This window comes from Littorina saxatilis, linkage group LG12 (genome assembly GCF_037325665.1).
Source record: "Littorina saxatilis isolate snail1 linkage group LG12, US_GU_Lsax_2.0, whole genome shotgun sequence".
NCBI lineage: Eukaryota > Metazoa > Mollusca > Gastropoda > Littorinimorpha > Littorinidae > Littorina > Littorina saxatilis.
In genome coordinates this window covers 10,385,012-10,405,646 of record NC_090256.1, presented here as the reverse complement: position 1 = coordinate 10,405,646, position 20,635 = coordinate 10,385,012, and the positions used below count along the sequence as shown (strand labels likewise).

The window sequence follows — 20,635 nt, the reverse complement described above, 5'->3', positions numbered from 1 at the left end:
GAAAAAGCTCAGTCGTAGGCGGCGCTGGCTTCAAAACCAATTGTCGAAATCGGCGTGGTTATGATCCCCATCGCTATGATTTTAGTATTGGGGCGCTGTTAATAATAATAAGAACATTTATATAGCGCTAAATCAAAACTTTCGTTAAAAAGGCTTGCTCTAAGCGCTTGACATCTAAACTAAAACGTCATTCACACTCTTTACAATGATGTACAAGAACTTCATGTCACACTCTTTCATTCAGTATAGCACCATTCACACAGTTGTTATTCTGTACAAGACAATAAGTTAGTCTAACATTTAGAATGTTCATAAGATGAAAACAAGAGAAAACCAGACTGATTAAAACAACTGCTTAGTGCTAACAAAGCATGAATCTTAATGATACCATAAAGAAAAAAAAAACCTATATGCTAAAATAATTTCGAACTTTTAAGAACTTCTTATAAGATACACAGCACAGCTAGATAAACACCAGAATGATAAAAACTTTAACTCCAAGGCTTAGAGGTTGATTGTTCAGGATACTTAGTTTAAAGGACCCCAACAGGATTTTTTTGGTGTCAAAAAACGCGTTCATTTGCGTTTTAGCGTGACTTAGGTTAACCAGGCATATGCATGCCGTAGGAAATTGTTTTCTCACCTTCCCTCACAGGGTTTAGTTTATTTCCGAATCGTTTTGGGCCATAATCCGACGAATTTCGTGGCTGAAGCGAAGCGAAGCGTTTTCGCGTTCCGATCTGTCGTTGCGAACGTTGCACACACCGCACCATGTTTTAAACTTACGTTGATCATAGGCTCTGCGCATATCCGTAAAGCCGCGACGTATTCGTCAAGACCTCGACCACTGAACAATAAACACAGAGTATAGACGTTGCACGAAATAAACTTCCTTTTTTAGACGTTGCACGAAATAAACTTCCTTTTTTAGACGTTGCACGAAATAAACTTCCTTTTTTAGACGTTGCACGAAATAAACTTCCTTTTTTAGACGTTGCACGAAATAAACTTTCTTTTTTTAGACGTTGCACGAAATAAACTTCCTTTTTTAGACGTTAATCAAGGTAAAAGACATACTTGTTCTCTAATAAAGTCAGTCCGGACATTTCCTCGCGCTCTTGAAAAACTGGGTGGATGAACGACAAGAGCGTGAGACTGAAAATGGTAGCAAGGACCTACCAATTTGTATTATCAAGTGATACGTTTTGAAGCAAATGCAGAAATGAGCTATGGTCTTTTAGAAGACATATGCAATATATGTTGGAGCTGTAATAGATTATTGGGGAATTTTTGAAATGGAGAGGGTACACACTCCGTCTTGACACGTTTTAAAGGTCCGTGTCTACATTGTTATACCGAAATCGCCATTTGACCATTAAAATGCAGAGTCTATTATCTACAAATATCAACAATACACCCCCTTTCGATCAGGAAAGACGAAGCCAGTGTAGCCGTTTGATAATTCATTGTAGTATTCCAATGTGGTACTCATAGTAGGATATCCTTATTTGGAAAATGCCAAGCGCAAAACTCCTCTCAAATCCCGTGCATTTCGTGCGTTTAAAAAAAGCGTGGACAGCGCTCCAGTGTCAAACTGTTGCTGCACTTGTTTGGGCGTGGCTATAAGCATAGTGATATGAATTTGATTGGTCAGTATTTTTAGGCAAAGCACATGTTCTCAGCAAACAGAAAACAAAATATTGGAAGCGTGAGTCACACTACCCAAAATTAAATCTTTTTTTTACATATATTTGTTTTTCTATAACTTTTTTCCCCATGGTTCATTCATCATCTGACATAACTTTTTAGCGAAATCTAACCATAAGATTATTGAAAAAAAGCAAAAATGTAGACGACCACCTTTAAAATAAATGGGGACCATAGTGAAAGTGTTCAAAATAAAATGTCGAACTAACCGTTACAAATCATTAAACAAAAATTACAAAGTGGTATTGTTCAATGAAAAGGCTTGGCACTGTTAAAAAATCGAGCCTGACGAAAATACAAGCATATTGTATGTATTTATGTCTTCAAAGTGCAGGTCTTTTTGTAACAAAAGAGCTACTCCGAGGGAAGTGATAGCCAGGTTTTATTTTTGCGTGTTTCTATTTTTGCTTATGTTTGTAAAAGATGGGCTAACTGATAATCTGGTGTAGCTGTATAAGGCGGGACAGCACACCCAACTCGTTGGCCCCAACCAAAACTCTTGTTAATTGCCTGTGCGTGCCTACCACATTCCAAACACACGTTGTGTAGCTCAAGGGAGGGCACTCTAGACGCCAAAACTGTCGTCTGTAACTGCCGCAATACAACAGCTTCCTTCGCGGTTCAGGAAGCGGCTAGGACACCCAACACCTTCTCAGAAGTGGACAAAGTTGTCAGCGTTGTTAATCTTCTTTTGCCGACAGATACAAATATACATGAATCACAGAATACCGTACAGCTCGGCAACTTCCGGATATTCCAGTAAGTACTCGGAAAGTGGTAGAGTTATCTGTTTCATCGATCGCAAAACTAAAGTTCCCCACCTTAAATGTTGATTCTTAGTAACTCTATGAACTCTTGGGACTTCCAATTCAGCTGAACTGTAACAATTGAAATGGTGCTCGATCTAAAAAGCAGAAACAAATATTTCAAAAAAGTTATATTCGCAGTTTACAATCGTAGCCCTTAGAATGAAAAAAACATGTGCACCTTTGAGATCCACATTCGCACTTTCAATTGTAAAGAACGGTTTCTAAATTTAGCCTCACCTAACGTGTGGATCCACATTTTCTCATCCCCACCAACACGAGATTCACTGACCCCAAGTTTTGGCGATTTCTGTGTCGGAGAAATAGAGTTATATCTTCTAGTCTTCTCCGCGCTATAGATGGCTTCCAGTTTGAAGGACAAACTCGTCTGATATGAAGAACGTTCAAACTAAATTTAACTACCATGCATTTTTGTATCTTCTCCAAAACGCCAACAACAAATAGACTGCCAACGTTCGAAAATTCAGAATACAAAAACAAGAAAGGTACAGGGTGACCCCAACAAAATGCAACCCTTCATATTTAGGGGACATAAACGTCAGCCTGTGCATGACCTTCCCACTCAAATGGTCTGACTTTTGTGCAATTTCAAAACAAGTTTGTAAATTCGGCGATCGACTCAACAGTACGAGGTTTGAAATTGAGCGGTAGCCAAACAGCGGTAGCCAAACAGCGGTAGCCAAACAGCGGTAGCCAAACTAACCCGATTTAAGCCCTCCTGGGTGTTACCTATGGGGTAATTCGAATGACATAGTATACCTCGGGCGGGGATGTAGCTCAGTCGGTAGCGCGCTGGATTTGTATCCAGTTGGCCGCTGTCAGCGTGAGTTCGTCCCCACGTTCGGCGAGAGATTTATTTCTCAGAGTCAACTTTGTGTGCAGACTCTCCTCGGTGTCCGAACACCCCCGTGTGTACACGCAAGCACAAGACCAAGTGCGCACGAAAAAGATCCTGTAATCTATGTCAGAGTTCGGTGGGTTATAGAAACACGAAAATACCCAGCATGCTTCCTCCGAAAGCGGCGTATGGCTGCCTAAATGGCGGGGTAAAAACGGTCATACACGTAAAAGCCGTGGGAGTTTCAGCCCATGAACGAACAAACAAACAAACAAACATAGTATACCTTAATCAACATTAGACAATCAGTGACTTCAATACAGCAATTACAGGCAGGATCAGAGCATTTTTATGAGTTGAATGAGTTCATGTCATTGATTGATTTTGCGAGAGTTTGCGCAAGTGTAACTTTACAACGAAGGGGATTTCTTTTTGCAGTCATCTGAGTTTAGAAAATATTGTCATAGTTATTGCGCATGAACTTCAATTCATCCTTTTCTCCAAAAGGTGTTCCAAATGACACCTCCGAAATTGTCAATGGCACGAAACCTTTCCTGTCTAGGGATTGCCTTAAACCTAGCTGTAACTGCTGTCTGCAGGTCACCGATGATCTTGGGAGTGAAGGGGGTGTTTGTGTATTCTCAGATATTCAGATAATCCAAAAGGTAAATGTCTGGAGGGTTTACATCAGGTAAGTATTGCTACCGCTCTGTTGAGTCGATCGCTGAATTGGAAATGTTTTGAAATTGCACAAAAGTCAGACCATTTGATCTTCACTTTGTGGAAGGGTCATGCATAGGCTGAAGTTTTATGTCTCCCAAATATAAATTAATTCGGTCAACAGATGTAGAATTTATTAGCATTATTTAGGGTTGCATTATTTTTGGGTCACCCTGTATGTTGTTGGAACGTTTCATTATTGACAAAACAAAACGTTACGTTCACAGATATTTCGACCCAGCGGTCTTTTAAGTACAGACAAACAAACACTAATTATACAGAAATCTTATCTGACAAAATCTTCAGCTGCTTGCAAGGAAGACACAAGCAAGTACATGATTAATCCATTTTGGGATTACACAGCATGAAAGCTTGGAACACTTACTTTGTAAAGAGAGCCTGTGTGCGTGTTTATGTGTTTGCGTGCGTGCGTGCGTGTGTGTGTTTTTTGTATTTGAGCGTTTGCTTTGTTGTTTTGTGTTTGTTGTTTTGTTTGTCTGTGTGCCTGTTCATTGTTTCTAAGATTAATATTAATACTAAATGAATCAACAGTTACATCACAGTAGCATTTTGTTTTGTATGTTTGTTTGTGTGCCTGTTTCTTTGTTTCTTACATGAAGATGAAGACTTTTAAGATCTAAAGTTCTATCACATCAGCATTTTGCCAAGAGATGGCGGAAGCGGCCTTCTTTGCCTCTGTAACGGAAACTTTAAGGAACACGTTGCCTATGTGAGTTTCGGACATTTTAAGCTCCACAAAGAAAGACAGAAGGAAAGAGATAAAAACAAGTCACGTAAGGCGAAATTACTACATTTAATCAAGCTGTCGAACTCACAGAATGATAAGCTACTGACCGCACTGCATTTTTCTCCAAGACCGTATAACATCGTCTCTCCTCCCCCCACAGGGTGACCCCAACCCCGCTCGTGGAAAGACAGTGAAATCGACAAGCCATAGCGCGGTAGTGGTTGCGTTTAGCAGGAGAGCACGCTTTTCTGTACCTCTATTCTGTAAAAAAAAAATTTTTTTTTACTTTCTGGGCTTGTTTTTAAACCAAACATAACGTATCTAAATGTTTTTGGAATCAGTAACCAACAAGGAATAAGATGAAATTGTTTCCAAATCGATTTCGGAAATTTGATTTTGATCATAGTTTTCATATTTTTAATTTCAAGAGCTTGTTTTTAAAAGATAAAAATAAACTTCTGGGGATATCGTATTCAGAAACTCTCATGTGAAGTTGATTACCAGTTTTATGTTGAAACATTTAGTCAAAACTTGACTAAATGTAAAAAGAAAAGAAAGAGATATGATACAGAAACAAAAACGTTAACACGAACAACATTGTGCACCCATAATCAATTTTAATACAAGAAGAAAAAAATCTCTTAATCTTGTTTATTCGTTTTCACTACACATGAAATGTATCATACTTCCGAGGAGACAAAATCCCGCAGACAGACATCTTCGATTTTCTTTCGTTTTTATTTCGTCGGCAGATGTGTTTGTATTGAGTCAGTTTTGGGGGTTGCAGGTGTTTTGTTGCTGTTGTTGCTGCCTATGGAATTCTGCAGTTGCTGTTGCTGCTGTTGTCGCTGCTGTTATTGTTGTTGTTGTTGTTGTTGTTGTTGTTGTTGTTGTTGTGTGTGTATGTGTGTGTGTGTGTGTGTGTGTGTGTGTGTGTGTGTGTGTGTGTGTGTGTGTGTGTGTGTGTGTGTGTGTGTGTGTGTGTGTAATTCCGTTTATATTAATCATTATCTTTTTATCACATTTGTTTAAAGACGAATCCAATCTGAATATATACATAAACCTGTATCTGGCTTCGCACGCACGCACGCACACACGATTGTATGTATTTGCACACGTTTGCGTCTGAATTTGCAGACAATCCTAAACTCCGTTCATAAAAAAAACTAAAACACATGCACATGTACACTTTCGCCTCGGTCTGTCACTTGTTTGTCATTGCTCCTGTATTTCATGTTTACAGATGGTGCAACTTTACAGAACCCACGCGCGTAGAAAAAAACATGTCTTGCGCAGACGCGCGACTAGAGCTGTACGCCAGTGGCTACAGCCTGGACAAGCAGAAGACTGTGGACTTCAACGGCTGGAACCCGGAATGGGACCATGTTGTGGACAAAGTGGAACAGGGGATGGGACGGTGTTTTCTCTTTAGGTCAGTTATGAAAATACACTGGAACCTCCCCCCCCCCCCCCCCCCCTTTCAGACCTGCTGAGTAAAGACTTCCTCCGTGTTTTCTCAAATGTTCTGTTCATAAGCTTTTTAAATGTACCCCCATTTTTCATTCCCTCCTTCTTGGAATTCTTAACAGGGGGGTGGGGGGTGTTCCGAAGTAGTTGGAGCCTCATAGTGGCATAGTAGTTAGAGTGCGTCGAATCTCACACGGGGCGTAAACAAAACCTTGATTTATCCGAGCGCTCTCCTGTCCGCCCAGCTTGAAATGGGGGGGGGGGGGGGGGGGGGGGGGCAGTCAGTGGGCACCGGGGAAGGCGAGATGAGAGAAGACAGGCTCCGCACTCACGAAATGGACCCAGAAAAGTTGAGATCTCGCTCTCCAGAGACCAAACACAGTGATGAGACTACCACTAACCTATAAGTAACCCGGCTTTGCAGAAACAATCTGTCCGTTGAAAAAACTAGAAAGCCTGTCGCATGTGCAGTCACCTGTCGTATGGAAAAAGGGCAAATAGAATGGTGTGGGGAAGGGGGGATGGGGGGGGGGGGGGGGGTTCGCTGTCGCAATTAACGCGGAAGCCTCAGTGTTGCAAACATGCGACAAACGTAAAAGCTTCAGGTTTTAAAGCGGTGGAAAATATTGTTGGAGAAACATTGTTCCTTGCTTTTGTTGAATATAAAATCCCAGCTTATAAAAGCGGTTAAAGTCCACCGCGGATTCCATCAACGTTACACTGTATTCTAAGTTTTAGAAAACTTTTTGAATTCTACATTTCTAAAAAAACAAAAAGAAAAGTGTTCTGTTCTGGTGAGCAGGCAGCAGCTGTATATTTGAATCTACATCATTTGATTATTTTACTGTGATTACTTGTGATTTTTATAACTTATTAGAAGTTTTATTTCTATTTTGTGTGCAGTGTCAAAGCCCAGAAAGTTTCAAAATGCTGCATTGGTTGGGAGGGAGATGACTGCAATACACGTAAGTATTTAAACAGATATGTATGTGTTTGCGTATTTGTGCGTGCGTGCGTGCGTGCATGTGTGCATGTATGCGTGAGCGTCTGTGATTGTCTCTGTCTATTTCTGGTTTGAGCGTGGTTTAACTCGTCTGACAAATCAGTGTATGTAAATGGGACAAATCAACATTCAAGACAGAAATACCAAAAATGCACAAAACCGTATATTAGTAATAAGACAAAAACAAAACTGCACTCACGTGTTTTACGAAGACGATACAAATAACAAAGTACGACGTTTCGACCACTGGGGTCTTCCCCAGGCACAACACTCAAAAAAAAAAGAAGACAGAGGACGTAACAGAAAAAAGAAGAAAAAACCAGATAAAAGATTCACACTTTACGACTCTCAAACCCAAACAAACGGACAGAGGAGCAAGCTAATTATAGAATACGTACATTAATCATAACGTACTGTTATTAATCTAGAAATGAACGCTTTGTTTTCAGCCAAGTGCGACCCGCCGTGTGTGAACGGCACGTGCACAGCCCCCTTGACATGTGACTGTGATCCTAACTTTGGAGGTTCTGCGTGTGACGAACATTCAGCTGGTACGCATTTGTCGGCAATCTCCCGAAGCGTAGGGCTCGTAATATGAGCGTTCGCTTGAGTTCGTGTCCCTACTGTTCTACGCATTTGTCGGCAATCTCCCGAAGCGTAGGGCTCGTAATATGAGCGTTCGCTTGAGTTCGTGTCCCTACTGTTCTACGCATTTGTCGGCAATCTCCCGAAGCGTAGGGCTCGTAATATGAGCGTTCGCTTGAGTTCGTGTCTCTACTGTTCTACGCATTTGTCGGCAATCTCCCGAAGCGTAGGGCTCGTAACATGAGCGTTCGCTTGAGTTCGTGTCCCTACTGTTCTACGCATTTGTCGGCAATCTTCTGAAGCGTAGGGCTCGTAACATGAGCGTTCGCTTGAGTTCGTGTCCCTACTGTTCTACGCATTTGTCGGCAATCTCCCGAAGCGTAGGGCTCGTAACATGAGCGTTCGCTTGAGTTCGTGTCCCTACTGTTCTACGCATTTGTCGGCAATCTCCCGAAGCGTAGGGCTCGTAATATGAGCGTTCGCTTGAGTTCGTGTCTCTACTGTTCTACGCATTTGTCGGCAATCTCCCGAAGCGTAGGGTTCGTAATGGGCAGAATAGACCTGCGCCGTTTCAGCGGCACAGACGACGCACTGCCCTTTATTTATGCCGCGATAGGGATTATGACGAGTACTTGGCCTGTTTTCCTTTCATGCAACGTATAGCGGTCTGGGATAATCTGCAGTGCGTCGTCTGTCCTGCTGAAGTTACATATGTGAGCGGAGCCCCTAATATGAGCGTTCGCTTGAGTTTGTGTCGCTTTATTATTCTATCATGTTTAATTGAATACAATCTTGTTCAAACCAATCTCCCGAATCAGACCCTGCGGAAGGGAAATCATTTTTTTCCCCGTAGTCGGCGTATGACTGTTTAAATGGCAGGGGAAAAACGGTCATACACGTAAAAACCCACTCGTGCAAAATAACACACACGAGTGTACGTGGGAGTTTCAGCCCATGAACGAAGAAGAAGAAGAAGAAGAAGAAGAAGAAGAAGAAGAAGAAGAAGAAGAAGAAGAAGAAGGAAGGAAGGAAGGAAGGAAGGAAGGAAGGAAGGAAGGAAGGAAGGGAGGAAGGAAGGAAGGAAGGAAGGAAGGAAGGAAGGAAGGAAGGAAGGAAGGAAGGAAGGACATCATATACAGAAAGAAGAGTGAACGTTTTAAGATTCTGAAACTTCTTCTTCTGAATCTAAATCTGAATCTGAATCATGTGTTGCTGAAGCCTCGGGAGTCCTTTTACACAGCGGGTGTGATTCATGCAGTTTGACGATGAACTTCATTCGTGGCTGGTTCGGGAGATTGTCCATTTATCTTTATCTGCTCGTGTGTCCACTTGTCTCGATGTTTGTTAATGTTGTCAGGTCCCTGTTTGTCGAAAAGTTGCCCCCTTGATTGTCTATTTGAGTTTTGTAATGGTAACATTAACCTTCTTTTCTTTCAACCTGCTTGTCTTAGCCATCTTCATGTCTCCGTATGAGGTTATCTACTATATAATACTGGTAGGTTTTTCGGTGGTTTTTCGATTCCTGTGACCAAACCGCGCGGATTTGTGCCTTCTCCTTCGGTTGCTATGCCAACGTGACCCAGGAAATCGATTCCGCTAGGTCCCGACTTCCAATTTTGTCCACGAACAAAGTTTGAAGAGGTTTGTCTCGCAAATTTGAGCAGACAACAGTGAACTTTGACCTGAACTTTGACATCGCGGCGAAAGAGATCTGTGATTGGTTCTTCTTCTAAACACTACATTAAACACTACGCGACCGCACCTCAGACGAACCTAGCTGTGTGTTTTATTTCTCTACCCCAGACGAACCTAAAATAATAAGAAGATAGATAGATCTGTTTATCTGTTAATGGAACTCCAAAATATTCCATAGATTTGTTTACTTAATTTTTAAAAGATAAGTTCGAAACATTATCACCTGATAAGTCGCCGTATAACCTTATAGGTTCCAGCGACTAAATATTTTCCCCCGGTTCAACCATAGACATGTACGTCATCATGATCTCCCCTTAATTTGACCGTTATTTTGGCTGTCTTAGTGAAATGGTAAGATATATCTCTATGTTTTTTACATGTAAGTGTTCGGAAAAAATACAGTTATAGCAGCTATGTACAAAAATAAGCAGCATATGCTCTTTTCGCCAAAGTAAAGTCCTTTTTTCTTCTGGTTTCTTATATGTGTCACAGCACACCGCAAGCTTTTAGGCGAATAGCAAGTGAGTGGTATATATATATCATCAATTTTATAGTAGATAACGGTGTAAATTACTTACCATGTTCATGTCCGTTATACGTTTTCCATATTCCATATGTGTCATTTAATTGTGTATTGCTTGATGCCATGTATGTATGTGTGTGTGTGTGTGTACATGACTTTAAATAAGCATGGATGGATGTGTGCACTCGATTGTGTGTGTGAACCATGTATATATTTTCTGTTGTCAATTACATATGTTATACTATGCGTTTGAATCATTAAGTATTTTAGACGTCATACTTTTTTTCGTATCTTCACGATGGCTTTTTACCCGTTTAAATTTTAATGCTTCCAACTTTCAAAGCGCTGCACGGCTGGGAAGAGATGCGCACTTTTATCACTGTTGTTCATGTAGACGTAATCATGGATTCATGCAAACGTCATACCTGCTGTATTTTATTTTGTTTGTTTGTATAGTCGCGTGCGGTCGCGCAGTCTTTTTGGTCAGTTCCGATTACCTCCCATTGATGCGAAAACCTATATGACTGTTTTTTGTTATTTTTCTCTCTGTTAATTCACCAGTGGCTATGTAACATGTGTTATACCTTATAGGTTCCAGCGACTAAATATTTTCCCCCGGTGCAACCATAGACATGTACGTCATCATGATCTCCCCTTAATTTGACCGTTATTTTGGCTGTCTTAGTGAAATGGTAAGATATATCTCTATGTTTTTTACATGTAAGTGTTCGGAAAAAATACAGTTATAGCAGTTATGTACAAAAATAAGCAGCATATGCTCTTTTCGCCAAAGTAAAGTCCTTTTTTCTTCTGGTTTCTTATATGTGTCACAGCACACCGCAAGCTTTTAGGCGAATAGCAAGTGAGTGGTATATATATATCATCAATTTTATAGTAGGTAACGGTGTAAATTACTTGCCATGTTCATGTCCATTATACGTTTTCCATATTCCATATGTGTCATTTAATTGTGTGTTGCTTGATGCCATGTATGTATGTGTGTGTGTACATGACTTTAAATAAGCATGGATGGATGTGTGCACTCGATTGTGTGTGTGAACCATGTATATATTTTCTGTTGACAATGTTGTCAATTACATATGTTATACTATGCGTTTGAATCATTAAGTATTTTAGACGTCATACTTTTTTTCGTATCTTCACGATGGCTTTTTACCCGTTTAAATTTTAATGCTTCCAACTTTCAAAGCGCTGCACGGCTGGGAAGAGATGCGCACTTTTATCACTGTTGTTCATGTAGACGTAATCATGGATTCATGCAAACGTCATACCTGCTGTATTTTATTTTGTTTGTTTGTATAGTCGCGTGCGGTCGCGCAGTCTTTTTGGTCAGTTCCGATTACCTCCCATTGATGCGAAAACCTATATGACTGTTTTTTGTTATTTTTCTCTCTGTTAATTCACCAGTGGCTATGTAACATGTGTTACAGAATTGCACCGGTGTAAGGGTTAACATTTTATTTTTCACCAAGAGAATATAATTCATTATATGCGGGATAATGTGCGGGGGGGGGGGGGGGAGGGGTGCAAACAACATTTTCACAAGCACATAACCAACAAAATGACATCGCATGCGCAGCACACAAAGTGCGTAGCACGGGTACCACTAGTTTATTTTATTGCATTAATTATTTTTTAATATTTGTGACCCTCCACCACGAAATGAGTCGCATGTCACCTCGCGCGGTTCTGCGCTAGGCTTAATATACGTCCGGGGAGTGTGTGGTAACAGTGTGAGGGTCACCTTAGTCACAGGCTTATAACTCAAACAGTTTTTGCTCTTTTCTAAAACGGTTTTCACCACTGGATAGAGCATAAAAAACTCTTTAGGAAAATGTAAAAATATGAAAATCATGCAAAGGTGACATGCGACTCATTTCGTGGTGGAGGGTCACATTTTTTTAATTTCTTTTACCTTGCCACTAGGTCCTTGGTATGGTTTAACGACCATGTCACCTGTGCAACGTTCGTTTCTTGTCGTTTCAAACTTCTGTGTTAGCTCTTCTCTTTTCCAGTCTTCTCTTCTTCATACTTTACTTTTTTTTTCTTTTTACATTTAGTCAAGTTTTGACTAAATGTTTTAACATAGAGGGGGAATCGAGACGAGGGTCGTGGTGTATGTGTGTGTGTGTGTGTGTGTGTGTGTGTGTGTACGTGTGTGTGTGTGTGTGTGTGTGTGTGTGTGTGTGTGTGTGTGTGTGTGTGTGTGTGTAGAGCGATTCAGACTAAACTACTGGACAGATCTTTATGACATTTGACATGAAAGTTCCTGGGAATAATATCTCCGGACTCTTTAAAAAAAAAATCGATAAATATCTTTGATGACGTCATATCCGGCTTTTTGTAAAAGTTGAGGCGGCACTGTCACACCCTCATTTTTCAATCAAATTGATTGAAATTTTGGCAAAGCAATCTTCGACAAAAGTCGGACTTTGGTATTGCATGTCAGCTTGGTGGCTTAAAAACTAATGAATGAATATAGTCATTAAAAATCGGAAACTTGTAATTAAAAAAAAATTATTTTTTATTAAACGATCCAAAAACAATTTCATCTTATTCTTCGTCATTTTCTGATTCCAAAAACATATACATATGTTATATTTGGATAACAAACAAGCTCTGAAAATTAAAAATATGAAAATTATGATTAAAATTAATTCATCTTATTCCTTGTCGGTCCCTGATTCCAAAAACATACAGATATGATATGTTTGGATTAAAAACAAACTCAGTAAGCTAAAAAGAATAGAGATACAGAAAAGCGTGATATCCTGCTCAGCGCGACCACTACCGCACTATTCTGGCTTGTCGATTTCACTGCCTTTGCCACGAGCGGTGGACTGACGAAACTATACGAGTATGCGGTCTTGTTGAAAAAAGCAGTGCGTTCAGTTTCATTCTGTGAGTTCGGCAGCTTGACTAAATGTTGTTATATCGCCTTACGCGACTTGTTTTCCGTTCTCTTATTCTGGTTTACTTGTGTTCTGTTCTGTTTGTTCACCTTTTTTTTTGTGTCTTTAAGAAAACAAAACAAACAAGAAGTGTATGAGACACACTCCCTCGCCAGTGACTGGCCTATAATGTTACGAGGGAAATAATGTCACATGGGGAAACGATCCCAAGTGAGACTACAGGCCAGTCACCGGGTGTGTCTCTTACACGTGTAAGAGGGTGTGTCTCATACACGTGTAAGAGGGTGTGTCTCTTACACGTGTAAGAGGGTGTGTCTCATACACGTGTAAGAGGGTGTGTCTCATACACGTGTAAGAGGGTGTGTCTCATACACGTGTAAGAGGGTGTGTCTCATACACGTGTAAGAGGGTGTGTCTCATACACGTGTAAGAGGGTGTGTCTCATACACGTGTAAGAGGGTGTGTCTCATACACGTGTAAGAGGGTGTGTCTCATACACGTGTAAGAGGGTGTTTCTCATACACGTGTACAGGAACCACGTGCCGTAAGTTTGTCCGAGAAAAAGCAAGGGCAGTCACTCTTTCACAACCCATGCACACCCGACAGAGTTATTTCTGATATACAAGTTACTTGATATACAATTGCCATCCAGACCATTCAGACATGCATCACTGATGTTAAATCTTGGATGGTCGATAACAAACTTAAGCTGAATGATGATAAGACTGAAGTCTTACTGTGCAAAAAGAAGAACACTACATTTCCCTCTCCCCAACCTGTTTCTGTTCAAATAGGCAACACCGACATTCTTTTCTCACCATCAGCTAGAAACCTTGGATTCACCCTTAACACACATATATATCTTTATTCTGTAGAGCAGCTTATTTTGAGCTTCGTAAGATCAGCACCATTCGTCACACACTCTCCTCTCAAACAACTAACACTCTTGTCTGTGCCTTTGTTCTGTCTAAACTCGACTACTGCAACTCTCTTCTCTCTGGCTGTCCTCTGTACCTCCTGCATAAACTACAAAAAGTCCAAAAAAAAGTCTGAAAGCACGAAAACGAGATCACCCAACACCACTTCTTCACACACTGCACTGGTTACCTATTCAAGCCCGCATTGACTACAAACTGTCCACCCTCTGCTTCAACTTCTTTTCTGGCTCGTCTCCTGCTTACTTCTCTGAACTCCTCACCGTCTATTCTCCAGCAAGACAACTCTGTGCCTCTTCTGACTGTCGCATCCTCACCATTCCACACACCAAAACCAAAACATACGGACAACGCACTTTTACTTTCTGCGCACCCACACAATGGAATTCTCTCCCCTTTCACATCCGCCACTCTCAGTCACCCCAAGATTTCAAACGAGCACTTAAAACGCACCTCTTCAAGAAATACAACCCCAGATTTTGTTTTCTCAGTCCATCAGTAGGCTACATGTAGTGTATTTGTTGTTTTAGTGATAATGTGATAAAGAGAGAATACTACATTGCTTGCTGTGTCGTACCAGATTTACACGAGTTGTTTTTTTAAATATTGAACTGCGAGCGAAAGCGAGCTGTTCACTATTTGAAAAAGCAACGAGTGTAAATCTGGTACGACACAGCAAGCCATGTAGTATTCTGTTTATCCTACATACTGTACTTACGTGTATTTTACTGAAAATGTCCCGCATTCGAGGCAGCTAAATTGAAGACGCTTGTTTTGGAACCTCGATCTCTTCCAAAGCCTCGTGCAATCTATTACGTCAAAGCAAAGAAACGTCACTCTGAAAGTGTGGCGTGACGTGTTAGTTCTAAAGATTCATCGAGGGTAATTAGCGAGCGCAATTTGTGTTTCTATAATGACGTTTGTCTCGGTGACTTTGGCATCATACGCAGTGGAAAAACAGGTCCCTGCCAGACTTGCTTGACATGACCTCATTTACATGATATACACACGTGTGATTTGAACGATTATTATCTCACGGGTGTCTCTCTCACGTATGTAGGATAATGTATATAAACATCTAGGGCTGTTTTCAGTATTGTTGATAACATGTTCTGTTTGATTACGGGTATTCAGCTGGTATTTCCTTGTTTTCACTACCTATTTTATTCATGTTTTTATTACTTAGTTAGTGGAAGAATCTTTCGTATGGATGTTTAATGGTGTATGCTTTTAATTAAGCGTTGCTGACTATGAATGGAGATGTAAAATGCTTGTATAACTGTGTTTTAATTTTGAATGTGTCAAGCGCAAAGAGCATAATTGTAAAGTTATGATGTTGCGCTATATAAATTCTCATTTATTATTATTATTATTATTATTATTATTTAAGTTATTGAGACATCCCAGTGCACTAAGGGATTTATAGAGCAAATCGAGAAAATTCATTATTGAACGAAGCGCATAGCGCTGAGTTCAATAATTATTTTCGAGATTTGCTCTATAAATCCCTTGGTGCACTGGGATTGTTTCAATAACGATATTGTCGGTACCGCCAGAGAAAAAAGAAGATACAACACGCACATTTTGCTACGCGCATTTGAATAGGCATAACTGTGTGGTCAGGTCGTATAGAAGATCTACTTTTGTGTGGGCTGTCTCGTGTGTTGTGCTTTCATCACACGCAAACTCTTGTTTTAATTTCTGTTGGTAAATTCCAGTGTAGCGTTAAGCTTAACAGTGATGATCTTTCTCTCATTTGAACTCGGAGAAAGGACTGTGCTTTCAGTTATTTGCGGTTCGAAACCTTCATCGAGCTTCGACAGATTGACTGTGCAGAGTTGTGCCCCTTGCCAAGGTCGACGGAAAGCCCATTTTCAAAATAAACGTGGCATGTTTTTCGTGTGGTATCTTCCCTCATCGGGGAGTCTGGTACTAAATATGAACGGTAAGAATGCTCTGAACCCTACACGTATTATATCCCCATCGTTTTATCGTTCACATTTGCCTAACATGTTAATTTGCTGAGCGGGATTTATGTCGTCTGCTAGGCTATTGCACTGAGTCTCATTTCAAAAACAAAAATTGCTCGTCCCGTTGCACTGAGTCTGCACACATAAAGCAGGCTGGTAATAAGTCTTATATGTGTTAAGAACGTTCTAAACCCTACACGTTTTCGATTCCGATTGTTCTTGCCTTAAAATAAACGGAAAGCATTCATTTACTGAACAGATGCAGTCGTATTTCAGTGTAGTCTGCTACGTGCTGATCTAGCTGCGACGTTATCGGAATAACACTTGTGTTTTCTGTTAGCTGCTGGGAATTGTATACTAACTCATCATTTGGTAATGTGGATAATAAGGTACATGCCACCAACATGGCATAATTATGAGAGGAATCTTCGCAAGTCGAAACTGAAAAATTAGACACAGCGGGTTCTATTTTTAGATCAGTGCAACTGTGGGCGGCACAGGCGCATGCAATCTGTCAGAAAAAAACCACTTCTGCTTTAATTGAAAAGCAGGACATTTATGGTCATAATCATTGGTATTGTGGAGAATATAAGCTACATGTCATTAATTAATTCTGAGGATGAGAGTACAGTCTCGCTTTGGCAAAGGGTGTAAGAATACGCTCTGTGGAAAAGTTAGCGCACTCCAGGAGTGCGCTAACAGATTTAAGCGCATCGCCATTAGCCAATCAACTGGTTCACATCAGTCATGTGACACCAGTACTTACTGACAATTATTATTATCACTTGACTTGATTTGCGTGCAGACTTGACGGTGACACACAAATACTGTTTTTCCGACCACTCATGCGGCGCGGCGAAAACCCAGTCTTCCGTCACAACCAAACCTGGGTGTTGTGAGAACGGGGGAACGGCATGGGGAAGCGAACTCCAAGGGATATGTGAACCTTGTGAACAAGGTAGGGAATACACACAAAATAATTCTTTGTTATATATTTGTTTTACATGTTCTAGTATACACTGAGTCATCGTGGATATAAAGTACGAACGATAACCGCATGTGTATGTGATTGTGATTGTGTGTGTGAGTGTGTGTTTGTGTGTGTGTGTGTGTGTGTGTGTGTGTGTGTGTGTGTGTGTGTGTGTGTGTGTGTGTGTGTGTATTGTGAGCAACATACAGTATATACAAATCAGTGTGACTAACGATGCCAGAATATTTGACGAGCAGCATATAAACAACCAGAGTTTTCACGACATGCACAACTGAAGCTCCGGGGGATATTTGCAGCTTACAGCATGTAAAATCGGTGCTACAGCCTAGCGCAAATAACACATGTCAGAAAAGGATAACTAGTGTTTTGTAGTTTCAAACACGACATTCATCAAGTTAGTCGGGTGTAGATAAAACAAATTCAGAAACTGATCATTCAGTATAGTTTTGTAGCTTTAAATGCGTGTGTAGATTAATCAAATCAGAAAATGATCATTCAGTGTAGTTTTATAGCTTTAAATGCGGGTGTAGATAAAACAAATTCAGAAACTGATCATTCAGTATAGTTTTGTAGCTTCAAACGCGGGTGTAGATAAAACAAATTCAGCTAGAAAATGATCATTCAGTATAGTTTAGTACCTTTAAATGCGGGTGTAGATTAATCAAATCAGAAAATGATCATTCAGTATATTTGTTTTGCTTTAAACACGACAGTCTGCAAGCTCAGCCGAGTTCAGGTAACACATTCCAGGAGAAAATAACCATTCTGTGTTGCTTTCCAGCGGCCAGCACGTCAGTGGTGGTGGTCAATAGCAACCCAGACCAGGCGTTTTCCACGTGCATGGCGTCGGCCGACTGTCGCTACCGCACGTTCGACGGCGTGACCTTCCAGTACTGCTCTGCCTGCACCGTCACCTTAGTTGACGCTGACATGGTGCACATCAAGGCCGCCACCGAGTGTGACCCCTACGACAAGTGTGACTGCAAGAAGGTCAGTTTGACCATCTAGTCCCGAATAGCTGAATTCCGGAAATAACGCTAAGTGTTACTGCAAGAAGGTCAGTTTGACCATCTAGTCCCGAATAGCTGAATTCCGGAAATAACGCTAAGTGTTACTGCAAGAAGGTCAGTTTGACCATCTAGTCCCGAATAGCTGAATTCCGGAAATAACGCTAAGTGTTACTGCAAGAAGGTCAGTTTGACCATCTAGTCCCGAATAGCTGAATTCCGGAAATAACGCTAAGTGTTACTGCAAGAAGGTCAGTTTGACCATCTAGTCCCGAATAGCTGAATTCCGGAAATAACGCTAAGTGTTACTGCAAGAAGGTCAGTTTGACCATCTAGTCCCGAATAGCTGAATTCCGGAAATAACTAACTCTGTCGGGTTTATGTGGGTTGTGCAAGAGAGAAACTAGAGAGGAATTGACATCATCGACTGAAAGCATCGTAAAACGTATAGGTGGTAAACTTTCTTTTGATTCATCGGAAATGGAACAATATTTTTGTTTTTTTATCGTTACGACATGCGCTCTCTGAAATTAGCCCCATGGAATTGACGTCACACACTGAAATAACTGAACATTTTAAGAATAATTTAATGTGAAGACGAATCTCACACGCGGAGAGAAATTGATATCATTGACTGCAAGAAGCGTGAACAGACTGATGAGATTGATTTCGTTGACTGCAAGAAGCGTGAACAGACTGATGAGATTGATATCATTGACTGCAAGAAGCGTGAACAGACTGATGAGATTGATATCATTGACTGCAAGAAGCGTGAACAGACTGATGAGATTGATATCATTGACTGCAAGAAGCGTGAACAGACTGATGAGATTGATATCATTGACTGCAAGAAGCGTGAACAGACTGATGAGATTGATTTCGTTTGACGACGAATCTTACATTGGTGTCTAAATACGACAACTGAGTGTGACTGCAATAAGGTTAGTTTGACCATCTCCCGAATTGACGAACTCTGGAAATAACTAACTCTGTCGGGTTGTATGGAGGAACTCGAGAGGAATTTGACATCATCGACTGAAAGACGCAATACCAGGCTGATGAGATTGGTTCAGTTTGATGACGAATCTTACATATGTGTCTGATAGACGATGTTTGGAAATAACTGTGTCGGGTGTGTTTGGGTTGTGAAGGAGTGAGTATATCTATCCTTGCTTTTTCCAGGACAAAGAACGTCACGTGACATTATAGGCCAGTCACTTTAAGTGCGAGGGTGTGTCTCAAACACGTGTACAAGAACCACGTGTCAATTATTTGTCCACGGAAAACAAAGGGTACTCACTCCTTCCCAATCCAAACACACCCGCCAGAGTTATTTCCGAACATCGTCTATTAGACACCTATGTTAGATTCGTCGTCAAACAGAACCAATCTCATCAGCCTGTTCTTGCTTCTTTCAGTCGACCTGTACTGATACATTCTGTACCAGGTCGAGTGGTGTCCCCTGTGTATACACGGTGCGCCGTATCCAATCCCTCAGTGGAAGACTCCATTTTCTCGCGGCCGCCAAATATCCAATTCCATAGGGTGTGTTAAAAGGAAACACATCGATAAACCTACTTAAAGCATCATCAGAACTCCCTCCTCCCGGCTCCGTCCCTCCTCAAACCATCCCATTCCAGTTCCCTTTTTGTCACAACTCTGGGTCATATGTCAATTTCAGTTGATGTGCATGAAGGTTTTATTTCAGTATGTGTTTCGAGAACAAACTCTTAATGAGTGTGAAAACATATCTGTTCGTGTGTGTGTGCGCGCGCGCCCGTGTGTGTGTGTGTGTGTGTGTGTGTGTGTGTGTGTGTGTGTGTGTGTGTGTGTGTGTGTGTGTGTGTGTGTGTGTGTGTGTGCGTGTGTGTGTGTGTGTGTTTGTGTGTATGTCTGTGTGTCTGTGTGTCTGTGTGTCTATGTACCGGTGCGTGTGTGTGAGTGTGCTCGCGTGTGCGTGTTTTCATCAGTGTGAGTCTGCGTGCAAGCATACACACTTACGCATGTGTATTAACGAATGTCAATTCTCTTACCTACGAAGATGTTATAAGTTTACTGCAATATATCCATGACCACAGATGCTGACCATCACCCTGCTGGACAAGGGGATACGCCTCGAGTATTTCACCGGGACACTGACGGCGTATAACACGAACAATGGCAACTCTGTCATCGACACGCTTAATGTCACCACTCTCACCAACCCCGTCACTTTTGCTGGTAAAGCGTTTTGCCAAATTACTGTCGCACGTTTGTCGCTCTTCATTCTTCGTTAGCTTAATTGTGTCCTAGGCAGAGGGACACGAAGCGAAAGTGGGTGCCACCCACCTGGGTGGGAGCCTGCCGCGGGGTCTGATTGGTTGAAATTACAGCAAATCTCAATGTCTAGATTATCATATGAAGTCTTATATCGCGCGCGTATCTCCAGACTCGGACTCAAGGCGCAGGGATCTATTTATGCCGTGTGAGATGGAATTTTTTACACAATACATCACGCATTCACATCGACCAGCAGATCGCAGCCATTTCGGTGCATATCCTACTTTTCACGGCCTATTATTCCAAGTCACACGGGTATTTTGGTGGACATTTTTTTTTATCTATGCCTATACAATTTTGCCAGGAAAGACCCTTTTGTCAATCGTGGGATCTTTAACGTGCACACCCCAATGTAGTGTACACGAAG

The 20,635-nt window shown here is 41.2% G+C and overlaps 1 protein-coding gene across 1 annotated transcript in view; it reads left to right on the top strand.

Annotated features, from left to right (window-relative positions):
- Positions 1-20,635, top strand: part of LOC138982550 (mucin-3B-like) — a 150,947-nt gene that overhangs the window by 4,619 nt on the left and 125,693 nt on the right. Inside the window, exons 2-7 of the mRNA XM_070355864.1 lie at positions 6,084-6,272; positions 7,211-7,272; positions 7,760-7,861; positions 16,757-16,909; positions 17,724-17,932; positions 20,028-20,169. Of these exons, the coding sequence (XP_070211965.1) occupies positions 6,084-6,272; positions 7,211-7,272; positions 7,760-7,861; positions 16,757-16,909; positions 17,724-17,932; positions 20,028-20,169 (857 nt within the window). The remainder of the gene's footprint in view (positions 1-6,083; positions 6,273-7,210; positions 7,273-7,759; positions 7,862-16,756; positions 16,910-17,723; positions 17,933-20,027; positions 20,170-20,635) is intronic.